This window comes from Diorhabda carinulata, chromosome 2, assembly GCF_026250575.1.
Source record: "Diorhabda carinulata isolate Delta chromosome 2, icDioCari1.1, whole genome shotgun sequence".
NCBI classification, from domain to species: Eukaryota; Metazoa; Arthropoda; class Insecta; order Coleoptera; family Chrysomelidae; genus Diorhabda; species Diorhabda carinulata.
Genome location: NC_079461.1, coordinates 22,482,644 through 22,506,372, shown reverse-complemented (window position 1 = coordinate 22,506,372; position 23,729 = coordinate 22,482,644). Strand labels below are relative to the sequence as shown.

At 31.4% G+C, this 23,729-nt stretch overlaps 1 protein-coding gene across 3 annotated transcripts in view; it reads left to right on the top strand.

The window, feature by feature from the left end:
• The first annotated feature begins 9,318 nt into the window (after positions 1–9,318).
• The window catches only part of LOC130904183 (LIM/homeobox protein Lhx9), a 70,362-nt gene continuing 55,951 nt past the window's right edge, over positions 9,319–23,729 (top strand). For 2 of the 3 annotated variants that reach the window (XM_057816804.1, XM_057816803.1), the window contains exon 1: positions 9,319–9,683. In XM_057816804.1, the coding sequence (XP_057672787.1) occupies positions 9,636–9,683 (48 nt within the window). In that variant the 5' untranslated portion in view covers positions 9,319–9,635. The remainder of the gene's footprint in view (positions 9,684–23,729) is intronic. The other variant, XM_057816805.1, reaches the window with a different exon arrangement.

Genomic DNA, 23,729 nt, shown 5'->3' with positions numbered 1-23,729 from the left:
TTCTTTTCTCTTCTTTGGCAAATTTATTACCTAGTGGTTGTCGCAGTGATTATCGATAAATGGAGAAGTTGAATCAAACAATTCCAATTTGGTGATATCATTTTTATTTTAATAGAAAATATATAAAAGTCTGTAAGACCAAAATTTGATCTAAAATAAAAACTAGAGAATAAATTGGAAAAATCAGAACATTCAAATCAACCAGTTTCCTTCTTATTTTCTCTTCTTTGACAAATTTATTACCTAGTGGTTGTCACAGTGATCTTCTTTTTCAGGTTAAATGGTTGTTTATGTTCAGAATAATTCTCATTTGTTAAATACCAACATTGTTTCTTTAAAGCGAATATAAAGGTAGGTATGTATGTTATTTCAATGAATGAAAAGGTATATTACTTAAAGGGATTGGAATTCTAGTTGTGTATGTGTGAAGTTTACTACAATTTATTGTTTAGCACGTAGTTGTGTTTTAAATGCATTTTTCATCGTTTTAGCAAAGCTAACAAGATAAATTTTTTATATACTCCTCAACTGCAATTAGAAAAGTACAAGGATCGTTCGTAAAATACTAAACTCCTTACCATTGTTTCAATTTTCTTATTTTGAACATAAATAAATAAATTGAGCGTATATGAAAATTAACATAACAAAAATACACAAGAGTCTGAAACCTCTTATAGAAGATTATTATTTTTGGATAAAGCAACAACCCTTCTTCAAATTAGATCGTACTTCGTCAAAATGTCACTTCTTCTCATTGTACACTTAAAAGCAGGTGGGTAGAAAAGATGAAAAAAATGAAGTGCACGTTTAAAGTACCTACACGCGACCTAATCTGTAACAACGATAAGTGGACTTGAAACGTATCAACCGATTTTGTCAGTCTGTAACTCATAGTTATTTATATTCAACCATATCACCGAGGAATTCAATAAATTTTTCAAATAATAAATAAGAATTTAAAATGAAATGAAGTTTTTTTATGAAAACTATTTTCTTGAATTTCTCATATTCACAAATATTTTTCTAGAATTTGTGCAAGAATAATATTCTCGATATACTTATAAATAAAACGAACGAGTTAATGTTCGTACATTTTGAACACTCTAAAAAGTTAACGATTTTAATCGCTAATTGGGTCCGAAGTTAAACAAAGTAAATGCAAATCAATTCTCATATATTGACGTTATATATCAACATAATGGTTATCAGGTGGTGTTTGGAATATTATCAGCCGGTATCTGAACAATCTGCTACTGCTTCTCGTCTCGACTTGGAGAGTTATTCAACATCGGACTTTGTTTTAATCCCGGTCACTTTGTACACGTCAAAAACAGCATAGCCGACTGCATTGCTTTAAATTAGATACAGATAAGTTGGTTTTCGCAAATGTCTAAAAACTCTTCAACTTCACTTTGCTGTTATTATAGGAATTCTTTAACCAGCAGACGTCAAACGTAAGAAATTATTCTGAGAGAGGTTTCGGACAGTGGCGTTAACTTGATAATGTGATATAAGGTAATAAAAATAGATAAAAATGAATTTAAAAAACGTAATTGATGATAAGAGATAGGAGAAGTCCCTAAGGAGCTACATTAACGTCTCTATTTAACACATCAGCATTCGCTAATTTTGTACAATTTTTTTTCTATTTTCTACGTCACTGTAAATACAAAGTGTTCGTGACCCTTTTATTTACCTTTATACTAACGGTCCTATATCGTCAGTTGTTATACTCTAATTAGCCGAAATAGGAAAGGTGTTGAACGGTCATTTTCAGGACCCATCACTCAGTTTATATGAAATAACAAAAGATCAAAAACGTCAAGCAGGCGTAGCGTAGCTATATAACAAGCGAACATCAGATATATAGGATTTCACGGCCTCCCGAGTTAAACAAACTTGACCAAAGAGGCATAAGCCGCGCGTTCACGCATGTCAAATATTTACAGATAAATGGTCTTTTTACATTACTACTTTGAAATTCTTTGTTAAACACTACCTAGATGTTTAACTACACAAATGGCAAACAGTCGATAAAAATCTACCATTGTGAAATGGTCTTTACGTGAACCAACACAAGTCCTCGGTACTTCTTCAGTAGATTAAAAAATATTACCTACTAATAATAGTAGTTTAAACAGCTGTATGTTTGAACAGAATCAAAAGGTATCTACTTACTTTCATAATTGAATAAAAAATACACTCGATAATCCCTAGTTTAATTCAATAAACTAGCTTTTACCCGCGGCTTCGCTCGCATCGAATCCATTAAATAAGTTTCAGAAATCATTATAATAGAAAAGAACGAACTCTGTAGCTATATTAGAACCTGAGATATAGATCTTTGAATGTAGAAAAATTGCCAAAAACCTACAAAAATCCATAACTCCACATTGAATGTCCGCGCCTAGCTCCTCTCCAACTCAACCGATTTAAGTGTTCGAAAACTCAAAAGAAAGAAGGTGTTTCTGCGAGTGTTCTTAAACCAAAACGAACTCTGTAGCTATATTAGAACCTGAGATATAGATCTTTGAATGTAGAAAAATTTCCAAAAACCTACAAAAATCCATAACTCCACATTGAATGTCTGCGCCTAGCTCCTCTCCATCTCAACCGATTTAAGTGTTCAAAAACTCAAAAGAAAGAAGGTGTTTCTGCGAGTGTTCTTAAACCAAAACGAACTCTGTAGCTATATTAGAACCTGAGATATAGATCTTTGAATGTAGAAAAATTTCCAAAAACCTACAAAAATCCATAACTTCACATTGAATGTCTGCGCCTAGCTCCTCTCCATCCCAACCGATTTAAGTGTTCGAAAACTCAAAAGAAAGAAGGTGTTTCAGCGAGTGTTCTTAAACCAAAACGAACTCTGTAGCTATATTAGAACCTGAGATATAGATCTTTGAATGTAGAAAAATTTCCAAAAACCTACAAAAATCCATAACTCCACATTGAATGTCCGCGCCTAGCTCCTCTCCAACTCAACCGATTTAAGTGTTCGAAAACTCAAAAGAAAGAAGGTGTTTCTGCGAGTGTCCTTAAACCAAAACGAAGTCTCTATCTTGAATAGAACCTGAGATATTGAGGATATCCTATAAGTAATGTACAGGGGGAAATCGCATTCGAGTATAACTTGAGAATGGTGAAAATTAGATGAAATCCGATGGTTGATGGCTGATCTGTGCATCTATACCTTTCATTGAAAAAAAAAATAAAAAATTAAGCAAATCGGTTGGGTAGAGCGCCTGAACGGACTCGGAATGGAAATCATCATTTTTTTTAATATATAAGATTGATAAAAGACATTTGATTACCAACATTTTTGGTTAATAAAATTCGAATATTCTATATTAAATAAACAATCAACCGCAGCATCGATAAAAACCTCCGTTGACTATGATCTATTGTCTTGCGGGACAAGCGTCAAAGGGCGTAAACCAAACGTCAATATACAAACGCCCTTGATTGACAGTTACGAAGCGAAAATGAATGGGTAGCTCAAACGGACGGTAGCGAAAATACCGGTAGTATGTGGTTACGGTTACCTTCAGTTGCTAGACCGATAAAATAATGAAAGTTTTCAAATATAGAAATAAATATCCCCCTTAGACATACCTATTTAAATAATTGATTATTGAATAATACAAAAAATTGTACTTGCTATATTAAATTAAATAAGCCAAAGATTTCTTCTCAAATAATTTTTATACATTTTCTCGTCTAATTCTATAACTAATCTCATGTTTCTGTTGTTCTTTTAAGCGAGGGCCTGACCCACCATCGCCTGGGCGCTCTTTTCTGCATATGAAACTCCAAAAGCAATCCAGCAGCAGATAAATTATTGCCAGTAACAACTTTTTCTTGTTTCCTTTACTAAGCTTTTGTTATTTTCATTTTTAAGCCGCGCACAAAATATTAAATAAAACTAGGTTAGGAATTTCTTCAATTTACTTATAGAATTATGTTTAGTGGTAACCTCGATGTCTTAGCAAGTGTAATGTCAAGCGACAAGCAGTATTCGTCTATGCAATATTTTTATGTTGCAAGAAATTATATGCAATAAATCGCACGTTGTCTTGCATCATGTAAAAGCAAAAAAATTATATGCAATAATTTATTTCTTAATAGTAGAGTGCTTATAATAGAAGACCGAATGTCTTGTCTGCAATTAGTGGGTCATCCCTGATGTTTGGCGACCAGCGATTAGATATAAATTAGAAATTCCGTAGCTGTGCACTCGTACCTATATTATATTTTAACCCTTATTATTGACACCTTGTTGTTTAATTTTATTGACGTTGGTAATAGTGAAAGCGTAACCGAATCTAAAATGATCGATTACGTTGATAACCATTTATGATTACGAATAAATTTGTTGTTTTCGTTGAGAAATTGTTCGGCAGGTGACTGATTACGTTACGGTTAAGGGAAATCAGTTGGTTTGTTAATTTCTGATCTACTTGTTCGAAAGATTTTATTACTACTTATTATATATCGTTCGACTTTTTAGGTCGTTCTGCTTTTAGTTTAATGCATTGTTGATGAGAATATTAGATTTGGATCAAATTTATTGGAGATTGCAATTGTTGGAGATTAAAATTGGATAGCATACATTCCATTTAATTATTCGTATGCTTAATTCATTTAGTTCACGATATATTAATACCCAAACAAAATCTATATATAAAACATTATTAAATCTATACCTACATCTGATAAGATGTGTGTCCTTTTGAAAATGCCACAAAAGCTTATTTGTTATTAAGCCTATAGAATAACCATATTTATCGAGTGTTAAATTTCTGTAGGTAATTCCTCTTGTTGTCAGTAAAGTATTGTCCATTGTGAGCAGCTTGTGGATATTTCCTAATAATCATCACAGTCCACATGGGGTGGTCAGTGGTCAGTCAGGCTCTTTTGTCACTTTTGGTTGACGGCCAATTTTCCGTCTCTTAAAAGTTTGCAGACGGTAATCTGTTTTCGAGTTCTGTTCGTACGAATTAAAAGAGATGATTACTTGAATATAGATATTACGATGAATATTGAAAAACAATTTTTAGTTACTAAGTTTTGAGTTGTTATCATTTTGGAATATATGAGGTTTTGTTTTTCTAAATCTACTGTTTCATTTCGCTTTAAATGATTTTGAATTTCCTGTTATAGAATCCACAAGAGGCCATAAGTTATTAACTTCATTAGATAATGGAAAAATATGAAATATAAAAATGTACGCAGGAAGAAAACTATATTGATATATAGTGAGAAGTGGAAAAACGTTCATGGTGGATTTCAATGTAATTCTGATTTAGATATTTGACATTTATCGTATGTATAAAAAATAAGAAACGTAGTTTGGAATTTAGCAGGTCTCATTCTATGTTTTATTAGATTCCAAAAATGCTCAAAGATGTTCATTAATTTTTTTCTGTTAAATTGTATTAACTGTGATAGCTTGTGTCATTATATCAATAGATATCTTTCAATAGTGAGTATTTAAGTAATAATATGAATATATATATACATATATATCATTACTCACTTATATATGTACGAGCCCCGTCCCATTTCAGTTGGCCCATTTAAAAAAATTCGAAATTATTAAAACTTTATTTTAAAATGCCAAAAAGTAGCTGGGTGATTCCGTTCTAACTGTGATATTCAATGTCCTGTATTGTTTTTTTGTACTAGTCATTAATTAATAATCAATTAATAAAAATTTTGTGTTAATTGAATAATTCTTAAGATATTTAAACATTATTTTTATACAATATAACTTGCCACTTAAAGAAAACTTATACTACATCACTTGAATGTCAGTACCGTGTCATGTCCATTCCTAGAATTTACCGATAAATTATTAATTTTTTTTGTCGTAACAAATGATTTAAACTAATTACCTTATAAATTCTAATGTTTATGATCAAACTGAGGAAAATTGATGCACTTGTTGTTTAATATCTTAAGTTACCATACATCACTTGAATGTCAGTACCGTGTCATGTCCATTCCTAGAATTTACCGATAAATTATTAATTTTTTTTGTCGTAACAAATGATTTAAACTAATTACCTTATAAATTCTAATGTTTATGATCAAACTGAGGAAAATTGATGCACTTGTTGTTTAATATCTTAAGTTACCATGTCAGTACCGTGGATAAATGAGTCAGTACCGTGGAACTCAAAATCCGACATTTGTGTCTTGCTCGTGATACTTTGAAGTTGTAGTAAATTCCTCTTAGAGTTTTATTTTTACAGTAAAATAGATGAATAATATGCATAAAAAAGTTAGAAAAGTTAAATTTTAAAATCTTGAAATTTTGAATACAAAAAATCACAGTTAGAACGGAATCACCCAGCTGTTAGTAAAATGTTTCAAACTTTTAGTTTTACGTCTACATTTTTTAAATGATACGAGGCATAGTTTTTAAGTAAGTACCGTTTTGCAATTCCGCCGCCGCACATACAGTCTGATTCTTCATCGTGTACCTTGTATACTGAGTGTTTAAGATGCCTTCGACAATCGTGAGTCCCGCCAATTGTGAAGTACGAAATCGATATTCATCGTGAGATCTGTGAAGTTTACGACAAAACCAAAAAAGGTTTACATTCATCATTGTGCGACTATTTTCCTCAATATTATCGTAGTGTTTTGAATCGCATTGTGACCGAGAACTGAAATACCGGAAGTTGTGTTCACGTTCGGTTCCAAAAATATTGACGGATTTGCACAAAACCCAACGTTTAGGCATTGCATTGACTTTCCTTGAACGGTACCACAATGAAGGCGAAGATTTTTTAGTCCAAATTGTTAATGGTGGCGAAACATGGGTGGCCTACATCACACCATAATCGAAACAACAATCCATGGAATGGCGACATTCATCATCACCCAAAATAGTGAAGTTTAAGCAAACAAAATCATGTGCACAGTTTTTTGGGACAGAAAACGAGTATTGCTAGTGGAGTTTCGGCCTCGTAATGCAGCGTCTTATTGTGAGACACTGAACAATCTGCGTCGTGCAATCCAGAACAAAAAACGTGGCAAGTTGAATAAGGTTATCGTTTTGCTACATGACAATGCCCGTCCACATGTGGCTAATCGGACCAAAGATCTCATCAAATCTGTTCAAAGGGAAACTCTAGATCATCCTCCCTACAGCCCTGATCTGGCGCCTACAGCGACTACCATTTGTTCCTGCACTTGAAGAAACATCTGGGTGGTCAGCGTCTTCAAGACGATAACGAAGTCAAAACAGTTGTGATACAGTGGTGAACAAGTCAGGCGGCAGAATTTTATGAGGAGGGTATTCAAAAATTGGTGCCACGTTATGACAAGTGCCTTAATATTCACGGAAATTATGTAGAAAAGTAGATTAAGATACAGGATTTCATATAAAAATAAAATTATTGCGATATCTTTGCACTTCTTTTTTTAATTTCAAAAAGGTACTTACTTAAAAAATATGCTTCGCATTTAATATGATAGAAATAGATAGGTCTTGTTGTTGATAATTTTTTATGCATATACTGGGGTTCATTGTTTCCAAAATTGTGTTCAAAGTTTCATTAGGTCTAAAATACGCAAATAATAAAGTGTAAGTGATATTTTTACGAAATGTTTTTTTTAAGTGAAGTAATGAGGTGAGTATAATTTTCAAAATGGGTAGAGGAAAAGTTATTGATGAAAAAATTTGATTAATCATAATAAACTTGGGAAAAAGAACTCAGAAATCGCGAAAGTTGTAAACATGTCAAAATTCAGTGTTCGAAATATAGTTCGCTTGTATAAAGCAAAGCAAATGGTTCGATTGTCCCTAAACGCCGGTACGTAAGAAAATCGAAATTGTCACACAAAGATAAACGAGCTTTAAAAAGAATAATTCAACAAAACAGAAGTGCTAACTATGGTCAACTAAGTATACTTTGGAGTAATACAGTCACAGAGAGGCTCAAAAATTAGGATTTCGGACATACAAGGTGGGCTTTATAACACCATAGTTTGATGCATGTTTTTCTAAATTTAAATTTTCTTTACAAAGGCCAAGGAAAAGTCATTATTGACTCAAATCCAAAAGAAAAATAGACTTAAATAGGCCAAAGAGCATGAAAATTGGAATTTTGAACTGTGGAGCTGTATACATTGGAGTGATGAGTCTCGTTTTGAAGTTTGCGTCTGTGACGATCGAAGTATAGTTATTCGACAAAAAAAGAAACTTTTCGTCCAGATTATTTGAAGCGGAAAGTAAAATTTCCGGCATCTGTGATGTTGTGGGGCTCGATATCTGCAAGAGGAGTGGGAAAACTCCATTTCATAAACGGAATTGTCAATACTGAAAAGTACCTGGATATTTTAGAAAAATCATTGTTGCCAACAAGAGAAGTAACTTCAACCAATGGGGAAGCCTTTATTTTTCAGCAAAATGGAGCAGCATGCCATAAGTTAAAAAAGGCCTTAAAATGGTTCTCACTTTTAGAATGGGTTTCAAGTAGTCTAAATTTATCACCAATAGAAACACTTTGGCATGAAATGAAAAAGCAGAACTGTCATGGAATTAACAGAAAGACTACAATAAATTTGGGATGATTTTACTCCCGAATACTGCCAGAATTTAATAAACACCATGCCTCAAAGAATTACGGCTGTTATAAAAAATGAAAGGGATGTTACGCAATGGTAACTTTTAAAAGTATGTTTAATATTTAAGCTTTTCTGAATACATTTGATTTTTTTTTCTTGTTTTTGGTTTGTAATTTATAACATAATATGTTAAGACTTGTAACTCCTGTAAAAGTATCTAAAATGTTTATAGAAAATATAAAGTGCTCAAAACGAAACAATTTACCGGTTTTTAATAGCCGAAAAAGCAATAATTGGGCCAATTGAAATGGGACGGGGCTCGTATATTCATATTATTAATAAGTAATTAAATATTTACTACTGAAAGATGTAATATATTATATATGAAAATTTTTATATATTGAATTGAATACAAAAATGACGTATATAGATCGGTTAATAGATATGCCAATATCAACATATCTCCTCCTCCCTCAAGTTATTTATTTAAACAAAATCAAACATAAGGTACCTCTCTCTATATAATGGTTAACCCACCAAGATAGTTCCGCCTCTAATTGTAAATTAACCACATCATTTAAACATTAATCTTTGGTCTATCTATAAACAAAATACTAATCTATATAGATAGGTACATATAGGATTGAGAAGCGCCTCCCCTTCGCTCCCCACGTCCCCCCCACTGTCCGGAGGTGGAGCCAAGGCAGTTAGCGCGTTATTCACATGCGTATATCTAACAGCCGCTCGCAATCCGTTCAGTTGCGCGGATGGTTCATGGATACAATTTCTACAAATGAAGTTACTTAACGGACATGCGCGAGATTCTTTTATCACCAATTGCCCATTACGATTGTTTTTTGTTTATGGAACATAAGGAAAGTTTCGGTTGTTATGCAATAGCGCGCTAGATTCGGGAGTGACTTTAATTGTGGTTTTATTTTTGTATCAGTGACGGTTTTTCTTTTTAACAATTTTCAGTTTTGTGACAGTTCTTGGAGGATTTCATAGCAACGCTGTCAAGTAAATCTAGAGCCAGTGATTTGCCGCCTTTGCAGATGGGAGTGTTTGAAGAGAGGGCTTCTCACACACCCGGGATGCATTGGGTAAGATTATAATTACGGTTGCAATTAAATTTTCCTTATTTTGTTGGTTGAACGCGAAATAATCAATACCTATGCCGGCTTTAACCATAACAAATGTACCTCATCTGTGTATGAATCAGCAAAAGTATTAAATACAATAAATATGACAATATTATTGTTGTTATCAAATAACCTATAAGAAACTTCTGATCATCTAGCTAAAATATTCATTTACCGGCGGCACACAAATCTACGATCTAGTTTTGTAAATATTTTCGTAGGTGTATATAGCAAAGATCCAATCATAATTGGACGTGACCCATAGCAACAGGAAAATTGAAAATATCATGCACAGACGGTAAAAACAATTCAATATGAAGGACAAAGATAATTAAATGGTTATAGAAAAATAGGGAAACTACGACAATTTTCAAGCACATTTACTTATTATAAACATGAGCTTGAGGGAAAGCAATAGTTCTAGATGATATATCTATGAAAGTGGCACGATACCACCCAACTTAGACCAAAGCAAAACATTGGTATTGAGAAAATACGAAGATATTAAGATAATATACAATTTATTGATAGTACCTACTCATAAAAATGATTCTCCTGGCCTAGAGAAATACGCGTCTTAAAATATAAAAAGATATAAAAAGTAGGTACCGTTAATTAAAACTTTACTGTTCTAATCATACTTATCCCCAAGACTAATAGTTTCGTTTAAGTAAAATCGCCACTTTTACCCGAATTAAGAAAAAATCTATTACTTGGTACAACCTCTTATAATCCATCGTAATCCCAGCCCTACAGAGAAAATGTTTCCTGTATCAGAGCCATTCCATGAAACCTTCGTATCCTACATAAAAATGTCCTTGTCCATTGCTCTCCACTAATACTATGGATTTAAATCTGCTCGATAAAATAGTTTAGCGTTATTTCTTTCTCGTAATCATTTTCCATAAATAATTTTTATTATGGCCCAAACACGAAATACTCAACTGTTTTTATTTATTGATGCGCCTCGAGGGCATGTCGCTGATAAACCCGTTTATCAAAGATAAAAATATCGGATCAAGAGAGACAGGGTGTTCTGGGTGACCTCGTATCACTTGAGACGGATTTCGTTGACTCTTGACCGGTAAAAAATAAACAAGATATGTAGGTATCACGTCGAAGCCATAAATATTAGCGATAATATTATGAATGTAGAATCATCAAAATGTTTAATAATATTAAAATGAAACAAAGATATTAATCGACAAAAAACGGAAAATGCGCTCACACAACAGTGTCAACAATAGAAATGGAAAAAAGGAGTTTTTAATAAGAGAGATACATCTTATATATTAAAAAAATTGATGATTTCCATTCCGAGTTCGTACAGGCGTTCTACCCAACTGATTTGCTTAATTTTTTTTTTCAATGGTTTAAGAACACTCGCTGAAACACCTTCTTTCTTTTGAGTTTTTGAACACTTAAGGCACGGACATTCAATGTGGAGTTATGGATTTTTGTAGGTTTTTGGCAATTTTTCTACATTCAAAGATCTATATCTCAGGTTCTAATTCAAGATAGAGACTTCGTTTTGGTTTAAGAACACTCGCTGAAACACCTTCTTTCTTTGGAGTTTTTGAACACTTAAATCGGTTGAGTTGGAGAGGAGCTAGGCGCGGACATTCAATGTGGAGTTATGGATTTTTGTAGGTTTTTGGCAATTTTTCTACATTCAAAGATCTATATCTCAGGATCTAATATAGCTACAGAGTTCGTTTTGATTTAAGAACACTCGCTGAAACACCTTCTTTCTTTTGAGTTTTTGAACACTTAAATCGGTTGAGTTGGAGAGGAGCTAGGCACGGACATTCAATGTGGAGTTCTGGGTTTTTGTAGGTTTTTGGCAATTTTTCTACATTCAAAGATCTATATCTCAGGATCTAATATAGCTACAGAGTTCGTTTTGATTTAAGAACACTCGCTGAAACACCTTCTTTCTTTTGAGTTTTTGAACACTTAAATCGGTTGAGTTGGAGAGGAGCTAGGCACGGACATTCAATGTGGAGTTCTGGGTTTTTGTAGGTTTTTGGCAATTTTTCTACATTCAAAGATCTATATCTCAGGATCTAATATAGCTACAGAGTTCGTTTTAGTTTAAAAACACTCACTGAAACATCCTCTTTCTTTTGAGTTTTTGAACACTTAAATCGGTTGAGTTGGAGAGGAGCTAGGCGCGGACATTCAATGTGGAGTTCTGGATTTTTGTAGGTTTTTGGCAATTTTTCTACATTCAAAGATCTATATCTCAGGTTCTAATATAGCTACAGAGTTCGTTTTGATTTAAGAACACTCGCTGAAATATCCTCTTTCTTTTGAGTTTTTGATCACTTAAATCGGTTGAGTTGGAGAGGAGCTAGGCGCGGACATTCAATATGGAGTTCTGGGTTTTTGTAGGTTTTTGGCAATTTTTCTACATTCAAAGATCTATATCTCAGGTTCTAATATAGCTACAGAGTTCGTTTTGATTTAAGAACACTCGCTGAAATATCCTCTTTCTTTTGAGTTTTTGATCACTTAAATCGGTTGAGTTGGAGAGGAGCTAGGCGCGGACATTCAATATGGAGTTCTGGGTTTTTGTAGGTTTTTGGCAATTTTTCTACATTCAAAGATCTATATCTCAGGATCTAATATAGCTACAGAGTTCGTTTTGATTTAAGAACACTCGCTGAAACACCTTCTTTCTTTTGAGTTTTTGAACACTTAAATCGGTTGAGTTGGAGAGGAGCTAGGCGCGGACATTCAATGTGGAGTTCTGGGTTTTTGTAGGTTTTTGGCAATTTTTCTACATTCAAAGATCTATATCTCAGGTTCTAATATAGCCGCGGGTAAAAGCTAGTAATCAATTAACATAATGAAGATGTAGCCTATAAAAGAAGTTATAGAAGACAATTGAACTAATTAGCCCTATTCGGGCAGTGGAGCTGTTGATGTTTTAATTCTATGAGTTAGCTATTAAAATCTGAACTAAAAGATCAGAAAAATCGTTAAAAACTTTAACACCATAATGAAATTAGGTTCCAATACAGGATTAAATAATCTTCATTATAAGGAATTGAAAACCTAATGGGGAAATAAATAAAATTAATATCTTATCATAAACTCAAATTATTAGTGCCAATTGTGGTTTTACTATTAGTTCAGAAATCAAATCCCATGTATTCCGGTCGAATGCAGATAAAATTCGAAATTCATAGATGAAGTGCAACATGTTAGTTGCGAGATGTAATCTTGAGAATTAAGGAGATTTTCGCAATTAAAACGTCTACAAAATGTCAATCAAAATACGGTGCATAATAATTCCGCTTTAATCGCAACAATAATCACAACAGCCATGAATGTAGATTTGTGTCATTGGCGTGTACGAGGTTAATAATTCTTTATAAATAAGTTTCCGACTTCTAAACTGAACATTCTTGGCGAAAATAATTTAATTTATTTAACAAAATCACTAAATTTCGATATTCTTACAGGCCCTGAAAGTTTCACATTAATAAAAAAATTGCGAAGAAAAGAATTGGTCCTCATACTGATGAGAACTAATATATAAAAACTTTTATTTCAAACCAATTTCTCAGGTTTTGAAAAAAGGACGGAAACCGTGCTTCTGATGACAAACTTCTTGGAGATATTTTCATAAATGTCAAGTATATCTGCTCTCTTTAATTGTAGTATTGCAAGGTTTCAACTTACTCAGTACCAAATAAGATTTAATAAATTTTGTTTTTATGTGTACTCATCAAGTTTTATACGATTATAAGTTTCAATTGAATTTTTGATAACCCGTATATACGGGATTTCAATTAAGGAGTAACACCTGTCGGAATAAGCAATAAGTGTCTCGAAAAAATTGCAATAATATAACCGTAAGTACCTACCAGATTTTTCTGAGGTTTCCTTATCGGTAGAAATGAATAAATCGGGAAGCTTCTTAAATTTTATAAAACGATAATTTATTGGATTCGAGCTTATTTTGAACTCATAAATAATATCGGATTATATTATGTAAGTGATAATGTCGTACTTAATGTTCAGTGAACTCATTTTAAATTCAACCGAAAAACTGTATAAATAGAAATATTTATAATATAATATTATTTATATAATATAATGTAGATACAATATTTTCACAATTTTTCAACCAATTTTAATCTAGTTTTTTCACTCTTTAATTTTTTAACAACAATAACCGGCAAATTATACAACTTGAATTAAGCTTTTAGACAGTTTATGGGATGATCCAACAACACTGTAATGTATGTGAAATAATTACTATAGTTTAGGTAGGTTAAAGGGGCCAAAGCTTATGAAGAGTATAAATTAAAAACGTATATATGTAATCCATAAAGTAATTTTATAGTCAATGTTTTTTTTTTCTTATGAGCCAAACTCACGATACATACCAACACATGGATGTGAATTTTGTCATAAATCCTGAAAGCTGGCGTACCCGAGTGTCGTAAACTTGAAATGGCATTTGTTACAATTTAAACATATGTAAAGACTGCGGGATATCGAAAGGCATTACATCGATATTTTTCTCCTTTGTAAAACAGCTGAAGCGGCCTTGTAAATTCTATGTTTGGTTATTATATGAATTTTTAATAAACAGATGCTGTGTCTAGCACTATTACATAAATTTCATAAAAATGAACTGTTGAGGTTTTCATTGGTAAAAGTTGATATATACTGATATATAATTCAATAATGTCTCATTTTAATACTTTTTTACTGGTTTTAATAAATTATCCTAGGAGAAAAAGAAACCAAGTTTTGATTACGTTACCAACGTTCCTTATTTTAACGTATTATTAAATATTTTGTACAAAAAATCGTTTCAAATAATTTAATGTTTAATTTTCAATTATTGGATTAATTTTTAAATAAAGATCCGCATCTATATGATGTTTTCCTATATTTTTCAAAACTGAGATGCCCTAAATTTTTGAATAATTTGAACTAAAGAAAATTCTATTCCTAAGAATTAATCACAAAAATATTCCTTTTCATAATCAGAAAAAGCATTTTGACATACTTATTACAGCCAAAAATAATGGGTTTTGATTATTTCTAGCTGGGATATGTTCAAAATTTTCTCAAAAATTACTGATATTTTTAGAAAATCAACTACGTTATCTCAATAGTCTGAAAATGCAACAATTTAAGACCGGATATGAGTTTTATATTTAAATGAAGATGGATTCCATCTAGAGCTGTTTCTGGATTGCCAGAAAAAATTTTAACTTGATTAAATTATAAAAGACGCAAACCCTAATATTTATTAGGTGTAAAAAAATTATTAACGTCCAATTTCAATTATAAATGATAACAAAACTTATCGCTCGTAAATTTTCACTAAATTTGCAATGAATTACTGTTTCATATACCCTACCAAACACCCCGACATTTATCAAACTATCAGATGGTTCTCGAAAAAGGAATAGGAAAGAAAAAGTTAAACGCTATAATTTAGAAACTGGAGAGATAAAGACAGAATCAATAATGAATTAAATAGAAATAACAGAATAGATTAGACAAAAAAGAAGAGAAGACAACCTAGGAAGGAATCGTCTCAACAAATAACAAAAATATAAGACAAAAGATATATGTATATTATCCAGTTATTTTTTACCATCATACCTAATTGACGGTGTATGGTTCCGATTCCGGTGTTGAAATTATCAAACTGCCGACCTCAACCTTAAAAATAATCCGAAAAATCCTCAATATAATTATACGTATATAACAATATAGTAATGAACTTGGCATTTTCCGTTAAAATACAGGGTATATATAGATCGAATTTAAAAAAAGTCACGACTTACGAAGATTGTATATATCGTAGGTGCTATTGACCTGGCAGATTAACAGGTAAACCGATTAAAATCGCTGTACTCGTCTTCTCGGCTGTTTTTTCTTTACTCTCGCGAATTCATTCAGATTACACAAAAAAGAAGAATCACACTCTCACGTTTATCTTACAGGGATGTGTAACATAAATACGCGACAAAATGTAATAACTTTTTAAACGATTGAAGTTTTATAAAGTATTTTCGCTCGACTAGCCCAATTGAATTCAAAAATCTATTTCGTATTGGACAAATAATTCATTACAAATCTGTGAAATGTTCACCGTATAGTAGTGGCAAATTTTACCAATTGATTTGCCATACTTTTCCCATTTTTTGCAAATTATATTACCTATAAACAACTGAAATGCAATTTTTTTATGCAAATATACAAATAAAAGCAGTCGATGCCTTATTAATTTTTTATGTTTCGAAATAATAGTTGCGTGAGTCACCTGTCGGTTCTTAAACTAAGCAATTTAAGGCAATTATTATGTCAAAAAAATGTTAACGTACAAAATGAAGATGCTATTCAAGACATTTATGTTTGAAAATGATGTTGTCTCGCAGATAATAAAATCGGCGGATTTTTTCGGAATATAAACTATAATGACGTAAAATCTTTTTGTTTGTGGCCATAATAAATTAAAATACTTTTCAGTATTCTCTGATTGGACAAATGTAAAAGTTAATTCCAAACAGCATACAAACTAACTCGATTCGCCATATTTGCTCCAACTTTAACGTATCCAGCTCAGCAACTCAAATGGAGTTACATCTATCTTACACAACATTTACATCGTTTTTTCGATTATAATTTTTCTCGAGAGAACCTTCTTATGGTTGTATTTTATGACAGAAAAATATTTCATGGTGTTTTACACTTTGTGTTGGGATCAAAAAAAAAACTCTATAGTCATACCATTTAGGGCGTTATGGGTGTTAGTGGATCACCTCAATTGCCTTAATTCGACAACCATTGAGAGATCTAATGTGGCTTTTGTGTGTTCTACCATTCCAAGAGAGCTCAGATAATATAAAACGTATAAAAAGAAGACGGGCTTAGAGATTAAGATGTAGTGTGTTGATAAATCTAGTAATAATATCATTTATACAATGTGATATAAAAATATGGACAGATCTATAAAATAGAATAACAAATGTAATTTTACCAATCGAATAAATCTTTACAACTTTCTTGTACTGCTCAAGCGAATATATTATCATAGCTTGTAATTTTTGGTGTGATATCAAAATCTGGAATATTGATGTTCATGTAGACGTTTAGATATTATTATGGATCCCTTACTATTGATGGTGATGCCATTTCTCTTCTTTCTACAGACCTTTAAAGCCCATTACTTATTTCGCTTTTATCATCGGTCTTTAACTGATTTCACAATTCTTCTTCGTAGGTTGCGATTCTCTATTTTTGCGCTCCAATTCGGTTCTACCTTTCTAATATCTTTCAAAACTCCTTCACTTTCTTCAATGATCCTTTTTGTAAATATATTTACCGGTATCCTTTTAATATGCCCCAAACATCTTAGTCTATGAGCTTTTATGTATCTTCCTTTCCCATATAACCAGTTTTGTTTCTGCGGCATTTGTGAAAACTCATGTTTCACTTCCGTATGAAGATGACTCCTTTGTTTCTATTAGATTTTTTTTAGTGTTGCTGGCAGAAGTATGATACCTCCTAACGCAACCTGTCCATTTTTTGGTTTAACCAAACGTCGTTTGCTACTCATACTTTTGCTTTAATAAAATTATACGTAATATACACTTCATAAATAAAAGATATCTTCATGAGCTTGTTAGTCCAAATATGGTTTACATTTTCAATTACTATAGTTGATTCTTAAGTTAATTCTAATTAATTTTAAATTCAAATTTTATTAATTGCCACCAGAGTTCTATCTACGTAATGGACCAATAATACCAATAAGGAGATATATTTACAATCAAATTAGAATAGACATTAGGTAGATTAGTTGAATTTTAAATGAACAAATGAAAAACATCGATAGAAAATGGGTTAATATAATTATAGAAGAAAATGCGAAACTTTTGAATGAGTTTCAAGAAAGCTGAATAAAATGTAAGAATATTCACATAAAAACCAATAGAACAGAAACACAGTTCTTAATACTAAAAATGAAATCCTCAAAATAAAAAAAATATAGATTTTACGTTTATTGTCATCAGAGCAATAATAAACAGTATTGAGATATTGTAGAAACTTTCTACGTAGATTGATGTGTCAATTGATTATGTACGTATATTAATAGGCCGTATCAAAATTTTCGCCGTAATCTCTCGATAAGAAATATTTGCAAGATATTTTTTGATTAATAAATGTTTATGGACTTTTACTTTAGTAATTTCGAATACCTTTATAGACTGGAATGTAGTTCGTATTTATTTTATAGCCTCATAAGAAACACTTGAGGTTTTACAACTTTATGCAGCTGACATACCGTTCACCGATTTACAACATTTCAAGTAGAATTAATAATTTACTTGAATACACTTTGATATTTTTTCATACATTTTACGCACAAAGTCGTTATATATTAATTTTCGTAAGAGATGATTTTTATCCATACCTCGTATACGAAACGTTTTGTAGGAGTTGTAAACAATGGAAACCAATAAATATTTTCATTTTGAATCCCAAATACGGTAGGTGTACCTCGTAACAAGGAAAACAAATGCCAAAGCGTGCAATTTCTAGTAGCAAAACTGGTATGCTGTAAGTGGCCATTTCAAGAACAACAATAAAAATAAAAAAAAAAGTCTCAACGCAACCAATGCCCACAGCGCAATATGAATTATGAAACAGGAAGAAGAATTATTGAATTTTAATATCGATTGATCTTACGATAAAAATCCCTATAAGGTTTTCTTCACTAGTGGATAAGTACAAAAATGTGAGCTTGTCAAGAAGACAGAGGCGGCGGTAGCTTTTTCTCAATACTTGTTTCTTAACATCAAAATGGCCGTAGGTGCACACGGACATGTTTTTACCTTTAATATATTTTATCGAATAATGGCCAGACATAAAAAAATGCTTATAATACTTCTTTGAATTAATAAATATATATAAAAAAAACATATTTTCATTACTAACAATTAAGATTTTATAAATACTCAATCGGAAAATACGTTCGATGTGCGCCAATGTCCTTAAGTATATATTTCATAAGTTTTTTCTTCGAATCGATTACGATTGATACGTGGGAAAGCTAATTCTCGACAAATTTAAAATTCTGTTCGACTCCTCGCGCTCGTTTTTTTTATTTACAAGAAGTTGTCTATCATAAAGCTAAGGAGTCATCTTTAGAGTTAGGTATTTATTGGTCGCTGTATGTCTGCCATTTTGATTTTTTTCAAAGTAAATCCGCTTCTTTTAAATGGTTTATCTTGCATCGCAACGATTAGCTCAAAATGGGAACTTTTAAAAGTTTTATTGGCAATTGACTTTCAACTTTCCTCATCGATGTCTTCAGTTTATGAAAAGTCACAATAACGAATCAAAACATTAATTATTGAATATGTGATACTGTTAACAAGGAAATTGTTTTTAATCATACTACCTACGTTTGTCAAGGATAGTATCTGAATTTATAGTTTAGTTTCCTTTGCATTTTGTTAAGAACTTTGTTTACAACATATGCGCCATTTCTTAATATCCGCATAAAAGTGATAATATTTTATATTCGTTGTTTTATAATTATCTGAATATATATCCTTTATGCGATAATTTCAATATATTTTATTCCAACCACACAATCAACGAAGAAATGGGTTGATAATTCTTCTTTTTCCCATAGACATTGATTGTTTATAATCTATGAGCTCGGACATTTAAATTCAATAAACTGATAATGTTCCGGATATCATGGAAAGAAGGGTTGAAATAAAGACAGATAATTGTTTTAAAGAAATGATAAATTAATTAGTTCGTTCGTATACAATCCCCTCTTTCGATCTTTAGAGACAACAAGAGTAGATTATAAAAAGTTTTGATATTCAAGACATTCATAGAGGTTCAGTGTTATTTATCCTTTACCATAACCTATGTATTTTAATAATAAACGATATCAAAATAAGTTTTTACTTTTAATTCTTTGATATTCTAATGAATTTCCATATAGCAAATTTTGAAACACGCCAATATCTTTACTTTTTCATCTTCATCATAATTTATAAAACTAACATCTTAATATATAAAATGTATAAAATAAAATTAAAATACGACTTAACCAATACCTAAACATTTATTTTGAGCGAGTAAATTCGATGTTAATCAAAAGTAAAATATGTTATTTTGAAGGTTGAACATATTTTATAAATTTACCGCTTGTTTTGGTTATAGATAGATTTAACCTCGAGAAAGTCGAGTAATAATTTTTTCGAGTGGATTTTCTCTTCTCTATTTCATTTCAAACTTGGATAAATTTTTTTTTTTAGTTTTTCACATTGTATACCTACCATATGATAGGTACAATTAGTAGTTTTCATAATATGAGAGTGAGTATTGTCCAGCCCCCGAATAATCACAATCTGATGATGTATTTATTATAATTTCATCGTATTTAGATAAATTAGCCAAGTTTGCGACACAATAGAAATTTTTTTATTTCTGATTCAAGGCTAGAATTAATGTCCAAAGTGTTAAAATATGTGGATAAGGCTCAGGACTTTATATTTACTGCTTTTTTCACTTATTTTTAATTTATACAGTAGATAATATTTCCGGTTGAAATATTCCAGCATTTTTTGCAATTTTTAGCAGCTCTTTTTTTTTACCTAACCAATTTATGTAATTATTCATATGTTTATGTAATAATCCAATAGATTTTGACAAGTAAAGGTAATATATAGGTATACATATATTTTTTTCAATTCATAATCTATATTAGAATCAACTGTAGTATTCCGTCAGGCGAGGAATGGCGTGCAAAAAACCGGATGTTAAATAGAAATATAAATGGCGTTTGTGCACAAACACTGATTCAATCTTAGTAACATTGTAGCTGTAAATCTGCCAAAGTAATTAACGCAAATTCACATGTTAATCAGTGAAGAAATTGATTTGAGAAGGGGCTTGAACAAACTTTCATCTGGGAATTTTCCAACAACTGAATTTTTAGCAAAAAAATAATGATGACGTGGAAAGTGGATTTCGATAAAACCAATACGAATACGAAGGACAATGTATTTGATAACTTTTAAAGTTCATTCTTCTCGGCTTCTCATATAAAATATCATAATTTTACCGTAACAGACAGACCATCTGCTTTCAATTTTGTTTGGTATGTAAATCACGATGAATTCCTGATTAATACCATCTACATTATTTTTGTTTACGTTTCAATATTTCCCATCGCCTTCCAAATTAATTATTTGACATTTCGATTAAGTTTTATCAGTTCTCTAGCACAATCAGTATAAACCAAAACTGTTGAATAAATAAAGAAAGAAAGAACGTTGAACCTAATCAAAAAATGATTATAGGAACCACAAATCACCAAAAATTATATTTTTATACTTCCTCGCATCTTGTAAAAGTGAGTTTATCTAACGTGTTTTAATACGGATGCTTGGTTTTATCATTTGACCTATGTTGCTTCCTGAGATACGAGACGTTGTGGGTGTTTAAGATCGAGATCGAAAGTCAGGGACGGAGATTTATAAACAATTCTCAGGTACTTACGTAAAGCGATTATATATAATTTCAATTTTGCACAGCACATTTGCTGTTTCACGACTCGTACTATGGAATAACATCAAATTAATAAACACTCGCAAAAAGTGTATACAATTTTTTTCGAACGAGCATGCACAATTAAAAAGGAGAAAAATACGAAAAAATTCTTATAAATTCTACCAAAGATTAGATTGATTTCTAGATTTCAACCGAAATGTAATAAATGTAAATATAATTATTTTGTGTATCACGAGCAACTCATATTGTTTTCTTTTCTGTTCTGTTTACAATGAACCATTGTACTCAAATAATAAAATAAAAAATGTTCTAAATCGAGTTTCACCCATCAGAATAAGCGAGTGAGTCTATTCACATACTTTAACATTCTGTTTGTATGTATTTATTAACAAGTCTAGATCAGGTGAGTTCGGAGGTACACGCTTGAAGGAATCCTCTAGAACTATTATTGCCAGATTACGAGCAAAGATAGGAAATTATATTTATTACCGACTCTAGTTTAATTCGTTGGAAATTCTACACCAATTTCTTTATAAAGATTCCTTTAAACAATTTCTTCAATTAATTTTAAATGCGATTTTATTTATGACGCGGTTATTTTAAAAATATCGATAGGAATTTAAAAGAAAAAAATATTCGTTCTATAAATTGATCTTAATAAAATATGTTAATATTATACATTTCATATCGGATTAATATAATATATTTTAATATATACGAACCACAATAAGATTATTTATAGCAGTAGCGCTATAGAAACGGTTTACTTGAAAAAGGTTAAATGTCATCGGGTAAATAAATATGACGGAACTGTGTTGTTATCATTCTGAGCATAAGATATTCTGACTTATAATTTATTATAATAATATTAAAACGCCGAATAACTGAACTCCGCGGCGCGTTGGTATTTCTGCTGTAAAACAAATTAGTTGTTATTATTTAAGGGCCTCTACCTGACACGGTGACAAATTTTCATAACTAGAAAATATCTCTATAATTCGAGGGCTGAATCATTACAGCGTACTTATATAGAAATTTCAAAATACAAAACGGGTTCAATAAACAAAAAAATAATGCAAATTTCACAGTGAAAAGTGAAAGATTACTTTAGAACTTGTACCAAATTAGCGATTGAACAGTCTAATAGAATTTGAATATTATATTAATCAATGAGTAGATATTATTGTTCGGATTTGGACATTGAGCATCATCTTACATCAAATACAATTTGCTTTTATTACAAATTTATCGTAGAATTGAAGTTGTTTATCCATTCTGTTAGCTCGTATGTAATACTAGCATCGTAACTAAATGGAATATAAGTAACCTCGGCGGTTTATAAATATAGTCGGCGTTTGACACTCCCTAAATTTATTGTGTGAAATATTAAGCAGTCTCCGTTTGAAAAATGTAAGTTTAAGATCGTTAATTACCGGGTCCGCCGTACATTGTCACTGTGTCGCTGTGTGTAGAAGCATCCGTAGACAAATGACTGCAGATATAATTTATGTCGGATATTTTTTGAATTTTATACCGTGTCCGGAACCATTAGAATGCCAGAAATAGCCCGAGTCAAAAATAATAAAACAATATGTTTGATGTAGGTACTGGAAATATTTGCATTCTCGCTGTTTGCATCTGTTTTGTGTTCCGATGATTTATTAACATTCATACTAATAGAAAAAAAAAAAAGGGAAAATCGAAACCTCCAATTATTTTTTCAATTATTAATTAGTTTTAGTTAGCAAAAGTGTTGAGTCGTCCCGAAAATAAAAAAGTCTTTAACAACCTAGGAAGTGGACACAACTGTTGTTGTCAATCCTCCGTTTGTAATATCGAAGCATTAGAACCCTTTCGATGCTGGCGCTCTTCTTCTTTTTCTTCGCTTCTTCTATTCTTGTCGTATGAGATTTCAGGGTCGGAAAATTCTCTTTCCAATCTATATGTACTGATAAAAGTATATACTGAATTCCGTTGAATTGACCTACACTGTTTTTTTTTTCACCGGCAATAATGCCGACTATATTCACAATTGTACACGCCAAATTTTTCGTTTCTTATAATCATCACAACTATCTAGTTAGTTAGTCTAAAGACTTATACATTTCCATTATGCAGACCTGTTCAAAAAATATCTTAGCCTATATCCTTGTTTCTAGGTACTATCAGAATGTTTCAAGTTTCGAGAAACTTCCCAAATAAAACTCATTACAGAAGGAAATTATTTTGGAATTAGTAGAAAGCTGCTGTATTTTCCATTCTCTAAACTCCTAAACCCATGGTTAACGTACTAACAAAGATGTTGTAAAAAGGTACATTGAACACCAGCTAGATATTTATTAACATTTGAAATTTATTTTGTTGGAAATGAAAAGAAGGTAAAAAAATTGGTAGAATATAACTTGTAATATTGGAGATAAACATTTA